At 37.7% G+C, this 18,192-nt stretch overlaps 1 protein-coding gene across 2 annotated transcripts; it reads left to right on the top strand.

The window, feature by feature from the left end:
* Window positions 1-273: 273 nt before the first annotated feature.
* rcan1a (regulator of calcineurin 1a) lies at window positions 274-17,163 on the top strand. Of its 2 annotated transcripts, none has more exons than XM_079822113.1 (4): window positions 274-727; window positions 15,090-15,263; window positions 15,640-15,799; window positions 15,928-17,163. In XM_079822113.1, the coding sequence occupies exons 1-4, from the start codon at window positions 605-607 to the stop codon at window positions 16,095-16,097; spliced, it is 627 nt and encodes a 208-aa protein (XP_079678239.1). In that variant the 5' UTR covers window positions 274-604; the 3' UTR covers window positions 16,098-17,163. The 2 variants fall into 2 exon arrangements, with proteins under 2 accessions (XP_079678239.1, XP_079678240.1); XM_079822114.1 differs by lacking the exon at window positions 274-727 and adding an exon at window positions 13,693-14,160.
* The last annotated feature ends 1,029 nt before the right edge of the window (window positions 17,164-18,192 follow it).

Consider the following 18,192-nt stretch of genomic DNA (forward strand, 5'->3'; position numbering starts at 1 on the left):
CAACCCCCTTGTTTTGGGAAAATTAATAAATCTTTGGAAAAATTATTTACATGGTTATATATCTTGCCATTTTTGATGCAAAAGCAAGGGCCATTTAGGTTGACTAATCGTATCATTTAGACACTGAACTGTTCCAACACTACATAAAACGGTCAAACAATAAAATGGTTAATCGCTCAGTGCTGTAAGCTATAATTTTTATGCAATACAATTCTTAATTCTGTCATTTTCAGGGATGTCTCATCGCCCTCTGCTGGAATCATTAAATATGTTGAAAAGGGAAACGGGAAGTTGTCGAGAGCGTACGTCAACGTTGCTGACTTGTTTTCCGCAAATTATGGTTCAATCTAGGTTACTTATTCTTTTAACACACAGCTTAAAAAACAAACACAGATTATAGTTTAAAAATATCAACTGAACACGTCAATGCCGATGTATAAATCGGTTCCCAAAGTAAGCGTGAGTCGTTTAAGTGTAATGACATTTTCATCCAGTATAGACAGATAGCTTAGCTTTACACGCCATATGATTTACACACAAATTCAGTAGGAATTTAAAAGAAATTACGACCTGGACAGTTTCCTATCCGTTCCATATTTACATTATGCAGCAGTCAAATAATGAAGACAGTGGGGCCACCGTGGACGTGCATTTTACCGACCTGACTGATTCACTGGTGGCCTGGAAAGTTCCTGTGGATGTTTTTGCCATTGAAAGCCCTTTAAGAGTGAGTAAAATTGAATTCATGCTCCTGTATCCCTCTTATGAATCTAATTTAGACCTGGCATGCATAACCGAAATGTATAGACCAAATATGCATTTTTGTATTGAATATGTTCATTCTTGGACTTTGCTATTGCATTGAACAACAAAATAAAGTGGCATATATTTTTATGAAAGATGGCACCAGCACACTTAAAAAAACATATAGATAAACTGTATTTTGACACTTTTTTTGTCAAACATAGTAGACGTCCATTTTTAATATGATGAACTACAGATTTGAATTTTGCAGTTTTTTGTTGTTGGCTGCACATTTAAATGACCTGAATGAGTCATTCTACTTTGCCTAAAATATGCTCTGTTGGATTGATATATGGTGATTGTGAACTCGTGGAACCAGAGATAACTTGCTCTGTGACATGGAACTTTATACTGCATAATCTTCACAGTAATCTTATTTAATGAGCCATAAGCAGATATAATCTTTCGCCTAATGATATGATGCAAGCATCATTTGATGATTAAGCAGTCGAGATGTTGTTGTGACCTGAAAGATTTTAATATTCCGTTAATGGGTTAGAATGTCTGTAACTTGGAATAGACTGGCTTTTTTGTTAGTATAAACTGTCACAACTAGTAAACCTTTTGAATAATAGAGTTTTTGGAATATGGAGATTTGGACATCAGTGGTGTGACTTTAATTTCCCTGACAGCTTCTTTGTTCCTCATTGTAAAAAAGGAAAATAGGAACTTGGGGAAATAACATTCTCATTGTAAAAGTTTTTGACTCAATCCAGAATTTTTTGTGTGGTTTTGTTCCATGGTTTATCAAAATGAAACATTTCAACCATTTATCTTAGTACATTCTGTGTTCTAAAGGTGTCTTATACGTCCACCATAATTTATTTAATGGCAGCTTATGATGTATTGAAGTAGTAGCCGGTGCTTTCAAGAAATGGAGATTTATTATATTCTCCCCCTTGAGTTTATGTCTGAAATATTGGAGTGCAAGTCAAGTAGCTGAGTGAATAATCAAAACAATAAATAACCAACGCATAATGCACTCATTTGTTTGTTTTCTTTCCTACAAGATTATTGTGACATTGGAGTGGTGAATAGGTGTGTTTTTCATGGCTGAAGAAATTTTCCACTTGACGTCACTTTTGTTGAGCTGTTACACAAATCCTAGTCATCAGACAGCCTTAAGTCAAGTCGTAGACATTGTTATTATAATGTACTAGAGAATTGACCTGTTGTTTCAACTACCCTTTTTTATACAGTTCAGCTCAGAGATTGTTTTACCACAGTGACGCACAGCACAGTTTTGTCTCATGCCTGTTGATAAATGAGCATTTGTTAATACGATTTGTGGCATAATGCACAATAATGCAGGCATTGATATCCAAAGACTAGAAGTTGCATAGCACAAGTAGGTTATATTTGAGTTCAGACAACAGGTTTCTGGTGTGTGCAATTTTCCAAATAGGGTGGAAACCTCGAGTTAAATGGAAATAGGATGAGAGCATAATAGAGATGGGAAAATAGTCTGCTGTTGAGAATGGAGAAAATGGAAAATCTGTTCCATTGTGTTTTGCAATGCGGAAACAGGAAGTAACTTGTTTTACAATGCTGATGGTTCCGGTTTTAAAATATGATTGAAGGAGAAGGTCATGTAACCACCATAGACATTAGCTATGTTTACATGGACACCTTTTGTTTCAATCATAATGAAATCATTCCGATTGATGAATCTGAGAGTTTATAGACCCACTTAATATTATCTATTTCAGGTCCTAATTAGGAGATGACGAGCACATGAAGCGTTGTGCCTTGCTGCTTATATATCAAAATGCCCCTTGCCGCACCCAAAACAAGGGTACTGCAGATGATAGTCCGAAGCAAGGACCCCCGCCCCCCAGAACGCGATCGCAAATGGGCCGACGGCCCTGCTGATGAGACAATGTTGTCCTGTACCTCTTCACAGACGATTAATGGAAGGAGAATTTTTAGAATGACACAACGGTCATTTCTAAAACTTCATACCATGATCATACCATGACAATCCAACGCTCTCCATTGACTTTGTATTGTGTGAAGCGGCGTCCTTGTCATATCGGACGCATAACAACCAAACAGAACAATGTCTAAAAGCTGATATGTGACAGGGTGTACAGCAAACAACCTAAAAAACACGAAAATACGTTTTCATAAGCTGTCGACCCAAAAAAATGAGCGTTTATGGAGGCAAAAGTGGCTACAGGCAATAAGATGTGAAGCTTCAGCAGAAAGAATGGGTACATTTTGGGATCCTGACACTCAATATGCCTACGTCGTGTGCAATAAACATTTTGTCACTGTTAAGTCAATATCCAAATGTCAGTTTTGTATATGATATTTCCTGTCGCTGATTACATTCCCCTCTAGTGGGTGTAGTTCTCAGTGTAATATAACATGTTGCGCTCTGTCTCAATTGCCTGTATCCACACTTTTTGTCCTTAAACGCTTGTTTTTTACATCAAAAAACGCTTATAAAAACTTCTGGGTTTTTGGTTCTGGGTTTTGTTTAACTTGTTTGCTGTACACTTTGTCACATATCAGCTTTTAGACATTGTTCTGTTTTTGTTATACGTCCGAAATGACAAGGAGGCAGCCCCCAGTGGGCGTGGTTTTCAGATTATGACGGGTACCGTGTCGCCCTGTCTCTATCTATTTGAGTGGGGGAATCCTGAAATCTCCAAAAAATGCTTGCTGAACTCACAATTAAATAACATATTTCAAATCAGCAACAAAATCTGACATGAAGTCTCCCATAAATGTTTATTCTGCTCAAATAGCGTTAAAAGCCCCCATATTTTTCAGGTTAGACCAGCCAATGCGCATGTGCAGTCCTAAGCGCGAGTCTCAGGTTTCTATGGGAACTTGAGCTTCTAACGACAGCTGCAGTGATGCAATGGCTTTACCAATCAGCGATTGGCTCTTTTACTTAGAAGGCGGCACGTATTACGCCATATTACGTTTTGCAGTTTCTCCCATTCATAAGTAATAAACTGTCTTTATATATTTATAGTCTTTGACTGAAACTTATCAATGCTGCCCTCTGACTTTTAGTAATAAAATAGCTTCAGTACGGATTCGCTGCATTATATATTTCAGCAACGAGGGGGATACATCGCTAGTTTGAAGTAGTTTAATTTACAGCTTAAGAGAAGCTGAACAGACACAGGTATGCATCTCTCTCTCTCTCTCTCTCTCTCTCTCAAATCTAATTTACTACACAACTTTATCTCTGTGTCTTATTCAAAGCGTGCAGAATGCTAGATCTAACGAGCCATAACTGACGAGAATAACAGTCAATTTTACCCTTCAGGTCAAATATTCTGCTGCAAACATCCATAACAGCTTAAGTTATCAATGCTGGCAAATGACCCTGGGATAAGCGGGATAATCCATGGCTAGCTGCGCAATAAACAATTTTAATGGAGGCAAAGAACCACCTGACTCGAAGCCTTACATATTCAACAACACCAGATTGTTCAGTGCTACGTCATTACGCATGCGCAGAACTCTCCAGTTTAGGTTTACAGTTCGATCAAGTGTTTACACAGCCTATCGAACAGATTAGAAAAGGTTTAAACCAACCCTTACAATCCGAATAAAATTGTAATTGGATTTGACCAATTTACTCCGATTGATGTGGTTACATCATGTGACTTTGTTTAAATCAACTGTGCTATTAGTCCAATTACAAATGGATTACAAACAGATATTGAGAGGGACACAGTCTCACAAAAATTCAGTTAGTGGTCAATCATTACGTTTTTCGAAGGCATTTTGGTCCTCTTACTTTTTTTTTTACATTTGTCTACATTCTTGTAGAGATCTGTGTATGAAAATGAATAGCTGATATACACTTGTGATAGAATAATAAATAGAATTCTGCAATGACATGTTTTGACTGTTTGACTGGACATATTTCGTGCACACAATGTGGATAAGCTACAACAGGTAAACATGTCAGCAGTGTGGACGCACTTCACCATGACTGAAAATGATTCATGAGTAAAAATATGTAAAATATGTTAGGTTGAAATATCGAGAGGCAACTAATAGCCGAATAACTATGACTAGTTTAATTTAGAACACGGCACCCTGAACACTGAGTTCAGTTACTCACTTGCCTCAGTAAAAAAAAAAAAAAAATCAATTTGATACGTCACCACTTAAAAGTTCACTCAAAAAGAATTTTTTGTAGTCATTAACTCACCCTCATGTCATTCTAAAACTGAATGACTTTTTCCTTCTGTGGAACATTACAAATATAATTTGAGAAATGTCTTGGATTTTTGTCCATACAGTGGAAGTTAAGGGTCACCAAAAAAAACTTTGGTTAGGAAGATTGCTCAAAATATCTGCTTTTGTGTTCAGCAGAAGAAGTCATACAGGTTGGAACGACATTAAGAGAAGAAAATAATGACAGAATTTTCATTTTTGTATGAACTGTCCCTTTAAATGTGGTAAGCCACATAAACACTTTAATTGGCTGCATGTTTGTGCGCACAAGTTCCACTGGAATACACAGTTTCTTTTTGCATTTTCAGCAGTTCTTTGCTCGTATTTTGACTTGGCTTCTTTTTTTTTAACCTCCATAATGCAGATGATCATCCTCTCCGCCCCAGCAAACAATCCGAAATTTCAGAATTTATCATTGTAGTATCACCTTCCACCCTCAGTTCTTTGAACTTGCCTATTTACAGTGGCACAGTCGTAAACAAACTAGTGCAATACATGCAGTTTTGTGATCCACCTTGAGCATGCTGTTTTCCATCTGTTTTCAACTCAAGCTAATGGCAATTTAACAGTGTGTGAGGTCTAAAGTTTTAAAGGGATATTTCACCCTAAAATGAAAATTTATTCAAATTACTCACCCTGGTGTTGTTCTATTGTCGTATGTATGCCCTTCTTTCTTTTATGGACCACAAAAGGAGATTCACAGTGAGATTCGCACTTGCACACACTGTGAATTGTGATCAGCATCAAGCTTTTTTTAAAAAGATGCAAAAGTATCACAGAATGATCCAATACGACACATCATATATTCCAGGTGTTCTGGGGGTAAACAATATGAAATTTAATGTATTATTTAATGTAAAATCCTGACCTTGGCCGTTGGTCTGTGCACGGCTACTCGATGTACGCATTTGTGAGACACTATTGGCGTCGCAGTTCACTCCGTCTCGTCTAGTAAAAGCACAGAAGTTGTGCAAATTAAGATGAATAAAAACGTGACACGAAATACAACGCCTATACACTCTTAAAAATGATGTGTTGAAAACAACACAACCCTTTGTTGTTTCTTAACACACCTTTGTGTCTAGATAAAGACAGCACATTTTGTTACAATCAACCAATGTGTTATTCTTCTTAACACCGAAAGTGTGTTGAAATCTTTTACACTCTAATGTGTTATAATTTCACAATTTGAATCACGGCATGGCTACAATGTGTCATTGATTAATTTCCACTCACAATAAATCAAACAAAAGAAACCATAAAGCTTCCCACCACCAAAATCGTGTAGCGTTGATGTGGCTCACACCACCATTTGTGAGGCAATTTTCCTGCTACCAAATATATTTGTAAAATGTCCCTTGACCGTCTACAAATTATCAAAAAAAATTCAGTTTTATATATTAATTAAATATAAATTATCACACATTTTTCTTACCTCCATGCATCGAAAATATCAACCAATGATGAAAAGTTGAAGTGCAAGGAAACATTTTCATGAGAAGAATAACTGCCCAAGCAGCTGACGCAAGCAGCAATGTGATTGAATGATAATGAATTAACATGTAGGGCCCTATTTTAACGATCTAAGCACATGGTCTGAAGGGCCACTTTTGCTAGTTTAGAGAGGAAACAAATGGTCGGCGCACCATGCGCATGGTCCAAAAGGGTTGTACCTAGTCTCTTAATGAGTCATGGGTGTGTTTTGGGCGTAACGTGCAATAAACCAATCAGAGTCTCATCTCCCATTCCCTTTAAAAGCCAGTTGCGCTTGCACCATGTCGGATTCACTATTTATATGGCAGAATATAGGCACCCTCAACCTGACCAGTCAGTTTAAATACATGTGTGTATTGTCACGATTGGTCAAATAATTAGCCAATTTCATTCGTCATTACTGCAAATGGATATTTATGATACATGCAATGACTATCCATTATGACATGTAGGCATTTACATCTTTTACAATCTTTTACATTGTAATCCTTTTATTCGTAATATTTGGCATGTTTGTGTGCTGCTGCACACCCCTGTGTGTAATAAGCAGAGTGTGCGCGCCTTGTGTACCTGCCTATAGGCGCATATTACTAACACGCCCTTTAAATAACTCAACAGTCGTTTTCAGTTGCCTCAAAATAGCAACACGTCAACAATGCTGAATCCTGAACACACCTCGTTTTCAGACCAGCACGCCCATGGGCAAACAGATGGTCGCGAGTGCATTTGCTAGTTAAACAACGTGGTGCTGGACGTGAAAATGATAATTGCGTCAGGCTGAAACTTGCTGCATTTTTTTAAACACACATTTAACACAAAGGGACACTAAATGTGTTCAAAATAGTCAACACAAAAAAGTTTTTGTGTGGAAATTGTAGAGTGTAAAAACCCCAAAAAAGTATCTGTGTACTTTCTTCACAGAGTTAAATATCTCGGACCAGTACTCTTTCTGATGACAGTTGACAGATGTGAATGCGACAACTTTGTTACAATGAACACAATTGATATATTCACCTCAGAAAAGAAGGTACATGGATTTTTGTGTTTTTGTTCATCATAATTGCTCTCAACAGCCAAAGATCTCTATCCTGCCACATTCACCATATGCTTATAATAGAAATTTTGTTCAAGTTTCCAAACCTGGGCTGCGTTTCCCAAAACATTATAAGCCTAAGTTGATCGAGAGACCATTGGTGGCAATTGTTCTACAATAGGCTTACGATGCTTTTGGGAAACTCAGCCCTGGTTGTTCACAATATACATGAAGATCAAGGACATTTAGCATGTTTCATTTTCATCTTTTTCTTATAAGGTTTTTATGACTGTATGTGTTGCAAACAAATACATTATTGTCTATTGTTAACATGAGAAAGTGTTGTGTAGTTAAGGCCATTGTAAATTGAAATACAATAGTATTTCAGTTTACACGTACACATTTTTTAATATTACGTTTAAAAAAATAAAGCCTAATTTCCAAGGCTTTATTGAAATTATTAATTCAAGCATTGAATGCATTCTTTGCTACTTTAGTTTAACTAGTTAACTAGTAACACTTTTCTGGAATATTTTATAATGTGGCAATACATGTCAAAGTGTCTTTTTGACAAAAAAAAAAGTTTAGCTTTGTTTGAAGGGTTATTCACAGTCAGCTGATTGTCTCATGATGAAAGAATCCACTTTGGTTGCTGCTTTCTGTGGAAAGTCTGGAAGGAGTTTTGACACTTGCTCTGTGCGACATGGCCCTCGAGCCTTCATATACTCAGCTGGGTGTCTCAGTGGAAAATGTAAGCTGTTCTCTTAAATGTGTCAGATGAATTCACATTCCCTGAGCAAACCCATTCTGATATCATAACCACAGCCAGGGTCTTATAAACAAAACACTGACTCATTTAGAAACTTTCTCGGAACCCACTTCCTGAATTGGTGCTTCAAAACACGAAGCGTGCCATTTAAGTGGACAAGTGAGTGATATAAGCCTGTAGACTTAGTTTATAGTTTCTGGAAGCTTGAAATGGAGCCAAGTCCTGACCTTAACCTCAGGTCAGTTTTGACTATTATTATCATGTTGGCTAATAATATGTATGTGCTCTTTACACCTTGTGCCATGGCCCACTTTCCACCTTTCCACACATTTCGAGATGATGAATTCATTTTCCATGAAATAGATAGCAAATCATTTTATTTTCCATTACATTGATTGTAGATGATAAATTAATTTGCTGTTATTTATGACAGAAAATAATTACTTAATTTCCATTGGGGGTAGATAAGATTTTAATTAGACATTTTGACAAAATAATGACGTTACTTGGACGTAATCATTGTATCCACCATTGACAGCAGATAAAGTATTTTTCATATAAATGTACCAATACATAAATATACGAATTGAATTCCCTTTAGGTTTAATTCACTTTTACTTAGATGATTATTGTTAATAATAAAGTAACATAAAATTAAGGCAAATCCAGTTTTAAAATATGTATTATAATTATAAATTCTTAAAAAAAAAAACGTTATTTGCTGTAGATAATCCTTTTATTTGCGTTTACCTAAACGGTAAATAATAACCTAAATTTGTCATTACAGTGACGGTAGATAAAAACATGTTTTGTCATAACTTTTTTAAAATCCAGTTGGCTATTTAAAGAGGAATTCAACTGTACTTGCTGTTTTTGGTTTAAGCTTTTGACGGGAACAGAATGTTTTTGTATCCATAATAACACCTGTGAGATGCTTTCCACCCGTATAAAAACATACACAAAATACAGCAACATAATGCTGCTCTACTCACCATTTTCCACCCTGTATTTCTTCCTTTGTTATAATTTAGTTTCATGTTTTTTTCTGCGTTTCCATTCCCTAATAAGAGGCCTTGTTCCACTGGAACTGGATTCCCAGCCTTTGGACTAAAACATCTGCACACATGAGTGACAGATGCCTATGGCTGGTGTAGATCTCTCTGTGCTTATCTCAAACTGGAAAGCATTTACCAGATAAAGAAGTGGAAAGTTTGCATGAAAGGTATGGGAAGAATGTTCACTTCAGGGTTTTATTTCATTTGAGAAATATAATTTGTCAGTTAGAGATAAACGAAATATGCTCGTGATTATGTGCATGGACTGAAGAATAGTAAGAGTTAGTTAAGTTTTGGATGTTAAAATCCAGTTGAAATCCGTCTCCAGCATCCCACAACTTTTGCCAGTGCAGTTTCTCCCTCTTCTGCCCATCATTTTCTGTTCTCTTTACTCTCATCTGTAATAAAATGTAAATAATAATAATAATAATAATAAAAACCTACACGGTTCAAAAGTTTGGGGTAAGATTATTTTTTTTTAAATGTTTTAGAAAGTAGTCGCCTATACTCTTATACAAGGCTGCATTTATTTACACAAAAATACAGTAAAAACAGTAATATTGTGAAATATCATTAAAATAGAAAAGTTATTTTAAACCGTAATGTATTTTAAACTGTAATTTATTCCTGTGATGGTAAAGCTGCATTTTCAGCATCATTAGTCCAGTCTTCAGTGTCACATGATCCTTCAGAAATAATTCTAATATGCTAATTTGGTGTGCAAGCAAAACATTTTTTATTATATGTCATAGTTAAAAATGGTGGTGCTGCTTAAGGCCCCGATATACTTCAAGCGAAACAATGTCATTTTGAACTAAATCAGTCCGAAGCGAAGTTCGTTGGGAGTTCGAAACAGCTTGCCAAAGCAAACTTTCCGAAAAGGTTTGCTCCCGTTGGTAAACACTAGGGGTGTAACGATTCGTTTTAACAACGATTCGATTCGTATCACGATTTGAGGTTGTCGATACGATTCAAGGACGATATTGGTTCATTTAGAACGATACGATCCGAAACGATTCAGTGACTTGAAATCGATTCAGTAACTTTTTAGCCAAAAATTGTGTGACTGAAATAAATATCTGGATACTGGTCAGTGCAGGTGAAGTTTCCTAGATTCCTGTTGTTTCTTGTAAGGGAATCAGGTATCAATTAATTATGGATATAAACAAACAAGTAAACAACAATTAATGGCAAATGCATTCAAATTGTATTTGAATAAAATGCAACCAACAGTTTAGGTTGAATTAAAAGGAAGTTAACCTTTTCTGCTCTCATTTTCAATTTTCAATACATTTTCAATAAAAGCACAGTAAGTGCAACCAACATTTCAACAGTTAACCTGCTACTTCTGCTTTTGTTTTCCAACATAAAAATATTACAATATTAGTATAAAAAATAAAGTGCAACTAGCTACTCTTCAGGTTTAATTAATAGTAGGTTTACCTGCTACTTTTGCTGTTGTTTTACAACATTAAAATAATACAAATAAAATATTAATATCAAAAATAAAGTGCAACCAACATTTCTTCAGGTTGAATAAACTGGCTGAACCTGCTACTACTCTCAGTTTAATAAACAAACAATATTTAACAAAGATAAAATGTAACCAACTACTCTTCAATGACTCTACAGATTTCTTTTTCAAAAATATCAACATGATCTGACCGCAGAACACTTCTCTGTGCGTTCACTATGTCGCCAGCAGTACAAAAACTCGCTCTGCAGGCACACTGGTGTCAGGAATTCACAGGTAACATTTAGCAAGGGTTGAAAGTACAGGTAAAACGTTACTAACTTAGCTCTTTCTCCTGGTGGCTTGATCATTTCTCGCACGTTGGCTTCTCTGTCATCCGCCATGCTATGTTTTGTTTTGTTAGCGCTGCTGCTGGTGCGTGCGTTGCGATGATGTCACAGATAGGCAGACTTAATCGAGTAACGTTTAATGGCTTTATCATTAAAAGTGCTAAGAAAAAATATCCATATAAAGTCTGACGTGCTTAAATCCAGTGCGTTATTTCCCATGATCGATACAATCGATTGATTACCTTTTAAAACGATGTTAGATCGATATATGTCGTCCGGAAGGCCATCTTGCCGAGCACAGATCGATGTAGTTAGATCATAGGAAAATAAATCGATACATCGATGTAGTAGATGAATCGTTACACCCCTAGTAAACACCTTTGTACTACCATTGATCCGCGCAACTACGTAATAAGTAGTTGTGCGAGGAGGCTGCGCCTTCTTTAAAATGAAAATATCTTCCAGGTTATTTCTCCTGTTCCAGTCCATTGAGGTCAGACGTCCGCGGGTAAAAACATGAACACGCTGGAGAGATGCTTTATAGTAGAAAATGAAGTTGTACTTCTGATGAAACGAGACACTGACACTGTTTTTCATGTTTAATACGGTAAAGCTGCTTGATTTTAATTGTATTAAGTACTATATAAATAAATGTGACTTTAGTGCCGTTAGGGTGGCCATTTCCATAACACCAAAAAGGAGGACACTTTGCAGCATTTAGTGAAGCAAGAATACTTGCATAGGACTCGCAACTACAATACAATTTTGTCCATCATCGATGATGGTTCAGTGATTCTGAAATAGCCTACTCTATTTATTGCCAGACCGTTTGATCTACGATATATCTTGAAGTACACCTATGTGTAAGAGGCAAAAAAGTGTTTGTTCACAGTATTAGTATTTATTCAAGACAATGTGATGTCTGTTTCAAAAACTGACCACTGAGATGAACCTGTCTTGCAAAGTGCACAGTGCCTGAAATAAAATTTCTGGACTTCTGGAAATAAAAGAAATGCATAAATAAACAAATAATCTGGCAAAGTGCTAAATCCAAGAAAAAGCGTCTACTGCTTTTTGATATAAATTTGTGCTCTTTGGTCCATTCCGGATCAAAAGAGGTCTGACGTTTCGGCATGTTAACGTTATGATATGACGTAGCCAGCACGTCGTGGAGGCTTGTTTACATTTTTAACCAATGATATATCAGATATTTATTAGACTCTGCTTTCAGTCAATCATTTGTTTGACCAGAGATCTTACGGCATTAGACGCTATGCTGCTGCTTCCCAATAAAGATTCTAGAGCAGGGTTTTTTTTGCAGCTTTTCAGCGCAACTCCAAAAAGGAGGACAAATGAGTGTCCGTCTCGAGGCTTAAAATCCAGACTATCCGGCCAAAATCCGGACGTATGGCCACCCTAGGTGCCATAGAGCTTGTGCAAACATCCACGTTGCTTTGATCAGATCAATTTTTGTTATTGAGAGGAAAGCGCGCAGCACATATTTACATTTTCATCTAACCGTCGTTCTCATCAACGTGGACGGCATCGGATGTTCGATAACAGTATATCGCTGCTCGCGTATTTCGAACTTCGTTTTACCTCTAAAGGAAGAACGTAAAAGAACTTTGCCATGAGTGTATCGGGGCCTTAATAGTTTTGTGGAAACCATGACCCAGTTTTTCAGGATTCTTTGATAAATAGAAAACCGTTTATTAGAAATAGAAATAATTTGGAAGATTATATTGTGTCATTTTTTTGGCTTGAGAACTGCTGTTTATAGGGTTATCAACCCTATAAATATTCCCAATTTTAATTGGAAGGCCACATGTGTTTACCTTTTATAGAAGATTACAGTTAATCTCTGTGCATTAGCTGTACCGTCGTCAGTTTCAGTATTTAGTAATGGTCTCGAATATCCATGTTTACACAATTGAGAAAGAGAATATGGATAGTGTTTCTAATATCTGCAAGACACGGAGAGAATAACGTCATGCAGATCTGTGTTAAAAATAAGCTTGACGTGTGACAACTGAATGCCACTTAAACAGATAGCAAAAGAAAAGCCTCTCTTCAATAATGATGGGACAAATCCACTGCCCCTGGAGTCAGACAGGAGAAAACGAGGGGAGTTAACACCCATGGAAAATATGCTGCGGGGAGCGCTTGATAACACAGCTGCCCTTCTGCGCAGCTCAGCTGATTTAGATTTTCCATAAAGATGGGAGGGGCAGCATGAAAGAGACATGCCGTGAGATGAGCGACACAGATCATTGTTTTACCACACTGTGTGTCCTGAAATAGTGTGACTGAATTGAGCAGAGATTGGCCAAACTGAATCCGAGCTGCACGGAAAGCAGTGTCACATAGTTTCCAGGACTTGCACTCTCAGGGTGTGTGTCTATGATTAGTCAGCATAGCCATTGGTTTCAGTACTGAATGGAAAAGTGAGGCGGAGCCTTCAGGCTGAGCAACCCCTCCCCCTGCAGTGGGTGGAGCCTCTTGTTGTGCAGCTGAGAGGGGCCTTTATATAAAAGGAGACGGATGAGTGAGCTGCAGTCTTACGAAGCCTTCAAGACAGACGATTCCAGAAGATTCTGTCTCCACAAAGCAGAGTCACGTGACCACAGTACAAAGCCGCTGGGGTTATATTTGTTTAAGCATTACTCAGCTTGACCTATTTCCTTTCTGAAAATGCTCAAGGCTCTCTGCTGGACTGAAACCGTCTGAGAAGGACAGGAAGAAAAGCTGCAGCGAAGAGGGTGATTTCAAAGCATTTGTTTCCTGAAGCAGGCGTCATTTGTGTCCTCACGCTGGGGAAGGCAAACAGGACACGTCTCAACCCCTCCTGCCCTTTACATTCTCTAACCTCTCAAGTCCTACGGAGGATCCGTCAACGGGCTTCAGTCATGCACCTGAAAACCACGAAGTGCAACCCTTTCTGCCTTATCGCTTCCTTAGAGGATCTGGATATGTTTAACAGACCCGATGAGAGGGTAAGGCTTCATTGACATGGTGCCTTACAATATCACAAAAATAGCTGTACACTTTAAATAAATACTAGAATGATTAAAAATAAACTGCTGGAATACAGTTGTTTCAGCCATTAATCCGAATGAATGACAGTAATAGAAAGAGATTCAACAGCTTTTTGAATACCTCATATAACCATTTGTCTTTGTTGATCATGAATATTTGATTTACGCTGTATGTGTGGTTTCTGGTTGACTAAATGACCTACTTAAGTATTATTTATATATATTTAGCTAATGATCTGGTTGTGGTTGGATCATGGAATAAGATGCTGTGGGAACATTTAATGAGTGTTTGGACAGTTTGGGGGTTTTGAATCTGACGTAGGCTCTTACGCACACATGCATATACTACACCTATACACAATAGGAATAACCCGGGATTTGTGTTTCTTACTCTACAAAACCTCTGCATAGCTTTAAATGGTCCATCAGGACTGTCCATCTGCATGTTCACAGTGTGCAGTAAGTCTCTGTTACCTTGGAAACCAATGTCTTGTCAAGCACTGACAGAGGTGGTCATTTTTAGGATGTGTATTAGATTAGGACTATGTGCGTCAGAAAGGTTTAATATAGAAGCGTTTACTGAACATCAATCTGGCAGTATCCCCAAAACCAAGATAAATGGATTCAGCACACCAATGTTTTACGAGCGCAGTCTCACCACAGGGTGGTTGGTAATCTAGTGGTTTAGGCTTAAGACTGGTTATATAGGTTGCCGGTCTGAGCCCAAATGGTGGCACACTTTCAAATACTTGTCCTCAGATTTCCACAGGAAATGTTTATTTGTGTCCTCTTCTTGTCACCAGCAAAATGTTCATTTCTTAATGCTGTTTCCATGAAGACATGCATAGTCAAATGTATTAATTTGTTTGCTTTCCTCTCATCCACAGGCTAGTTTTGAGGACCTTTTCCGTGCCTTTGACCGAAACGTCACCTTCCAGTTCTTTAAGAGTTTCCGTCGGGTGAGGATAAACTTTACCAATGCGCTGTCGGCTGCAGAGGCAAGAGCAAAACTCCACAAAAGTGACTTCAACGGCAGGGAGGTGCGACTCTATTTTGCCCAGGTATGTCACCTTAAAAGTAGCCTATAAATATATCTGTGTGTATAAAAAAGCAACTAAATAATAATAATAATACATATTTGTATTATCATTTGTAGTTATTAATATAATAAAATGATTAAATTAATTGTATATAATAATAATAATAAATCTTTATTATTTTTTTATTTTTTTATTATTTAAAAAATTTAACTTCATTCTGATGATTCTGATTGGCCAGTTGTGAATTATTTTATATATATATAAAACTTTGTGTCAGGGCTTATTTATTTTAAATTTTTACTGTTTGTTGTAGCACACCTGGTTATTTGCCTGTTTTATTTTGTACTTATTATCATAAAAAAAAGTATATATTTTTTCCACCTGGCCCTCTTTCTAGTCTGTGCACATTGGTAGTCCGCACCTGGAGCCTCCTAAACCAGATAAGCAGTTCCTCCTGTCCCCTCCTCCATCACCTCCTGTGGGTTGGGAACAGGCAAAGGACGCCACACCTGTCATTAACTATGACCTACTCTGTGCCATCTCCAGACTAGGGCCAGGTACAACATGCATAATGTCACGCATTCTCACTGAATCTTTTTTCATACTTCTAAAATAGGTCTGTGGTTTAAATGATTAAATGTGGCCCGCTTTGAACTTTTAAGAATAAATTCTCTCTGTACGGCAGGTGAAAAGTATGAGCTCCAGCCAGGAACTCCCACCACTCCCAGCGTGGTGGTTCATGTTTGCGAGAACGATCAAGAAAGCTCAGGAAATGAGGAGGATATGGATGGTGGCAGGCGTCCACGTCCAAAAATCATCCAGACCCGTCGTCCAGAATACACCGTCACGCAGTGAGCCTAGGGAACCTCTCATTGTGCCATAATCTTTGCTTTACTATCAAAGGACCCTCTGGGAGACCTGCCCAGGCACGCAGTTGGTTCTCCAGACCACTAGAGGACGCCTTAAGACAGAACCTCAGCCTTGTGGAGAGAGACATAATGTATATGTCCACTATCTCGTAGGACAATGGGGTTCACTGCATGCATTCGATGGTAGAGTGACTCATTTTTCTGCAGGCTGGGGGTTTTCAGGAGTGCTTTCATTGGTAACTGTGGCCATGGAGAACGAGTCTCCTTTTGTGTAGTGTTTTTTTTGTATCTTGGGAAGCATGTTGAATCCCAGTCAGTGGGTGTGTTGATATGATTAGTTTGTATTTCATTTTAGTTTAGCTTGATATTTTCAGGCTTTAATTGAAGTAACACCCCATGTGCAAGATTATTGGAACTTGAACTAGAAATGCTGACTATGAAGTAAATATGTTGTCATAAAATGTGGGGGGCTTATTTTTCCCATTCATATGGCAATTGTAAGTTTCATTCCACCATGTGCCTCAGCATGTTCCTAAGTTACCGAATCACTATTGAGTGCTCTCATATGACTGATTTCTTTGTCTAGATCTCAACATCTTTTTTTTTTTTTTTTAGGAGGGGGGGGGGGGGGGGGGGGGGGGGTTGGGGGTGAGTTACACTATAGGAGAGTCCAGTGTTTTAATGTTTTTAACACAACTGACTTTTTTTTAAAGTCCCAAAGCAGTCCTTTAAGATCCGTTTGGGATGTACTGAAAGGTATGGTCCTCAATTTCATGCACTTGAGTCATTTGTAGGACCATAACACTGTAATCAGTTTTGATGGAGGACTGTTAAACTCGTTACCAGGATGAACATCAATTGATTTCTATTACATGGAGCTTAATAATGCATTTCTGATGCCTTTTACTGTTTGTAATGTCTGTATATAATGGTATATGTTTTGTTTTTTGTTTTTTTACTTGGTTTTGAAATGTCACTGACTTTGGCTTGGGTGTTTGTCCTATCATAAATAACAGCCATAATGTCATTAAAGTACTTATTTTTTTCTTCGCAAAGTTCCATGTCCTTATTACTTTCTTTTCTTTTTTTTTAAGGAAAACTGTATTTTAGTCTGCAATATTGTGAGTTTTCTGACTTTCAACCCACATGCCTCTTGAGTTGTATGCATTTAGCCATTTTCAAAAGATGACTCAGCGTTCATCCAGTATGCTGGTATCGCAATAATGACGCAAGTCGAGGACTTTTCAAGGTGATGTCTCATTTTTTTCTTTTGCCTTGAAATAGAATCTGTAAGCCTCAAATGCCTGCCTGCCTTCCTCAATGTACACCATTGTTCAGCTTGCTTGTGGAGTTACTTAGCATCAAGGTCAAGCTGGCAGATGTGATAGAAATATCTACAGTTCCCAGTGACTCATGCCCATCTCCACCAACATATCTTTTACCTTGCTTGTTTAAGTCAAAAATATACATTGAAAAATAGCACTCTGTCCTACATGACTGTTAATTAGGGGCTGATCTGTGCAGAAGTCATTGGTCAGCTCGGGCGCCGCAAGCAATTTTGGGCCCTATGAAAGAATATGATGTTGGGCCCCCTACCGCACCAACCTAGCTATCCAAAATCTTTGTCTGCAATTTAATAATACTGACCAATTAAGCACTGCTCGCTCGACCCAGAATGCCCCAATTGGCTGATGAAACACTGATTAAAATTAAGTTTTGTTTTATATAAATTATATCTTAATGATCTGCGGGGGCCCCAAAAGTGTGTGGGAATCGTCCTAACTTTCCCCCCCTTAGCGGCACCCCTGGGTCAGCTAGTATCTTTTCTCCCTGAAGAAGCTGATGACCTTGGCTTGATTTCGATTCATTAAAGCTGTTGACATCTTGAGAGGGTTGGATCATTTTGAGTAAGTCTCTCCATGTTCATAATGGGGTGGAACCATGATCTCACATACTACCCTCTCTTTCTTAGTCTATTTGTTAGGTAAGATACAAGAAGACTAGCAGGAAAGATTCACAACACAATTTTTGACTACTCTTGCAGTAACCAAAAAAGTTCCTATTACCACCAAAGACTATAA

Source organism: Gobio gobio (genome assembly GCF_949357685.1).
Source record: "Gobio gobio genome assembly, chromosome: 7".
Classification (NCBI taxonomy): Eukaryota; Metazoa; Chordata; class Actinopteri; order Cypriniformes; family Gobionidae; genus Gobio; species Gobio gobio.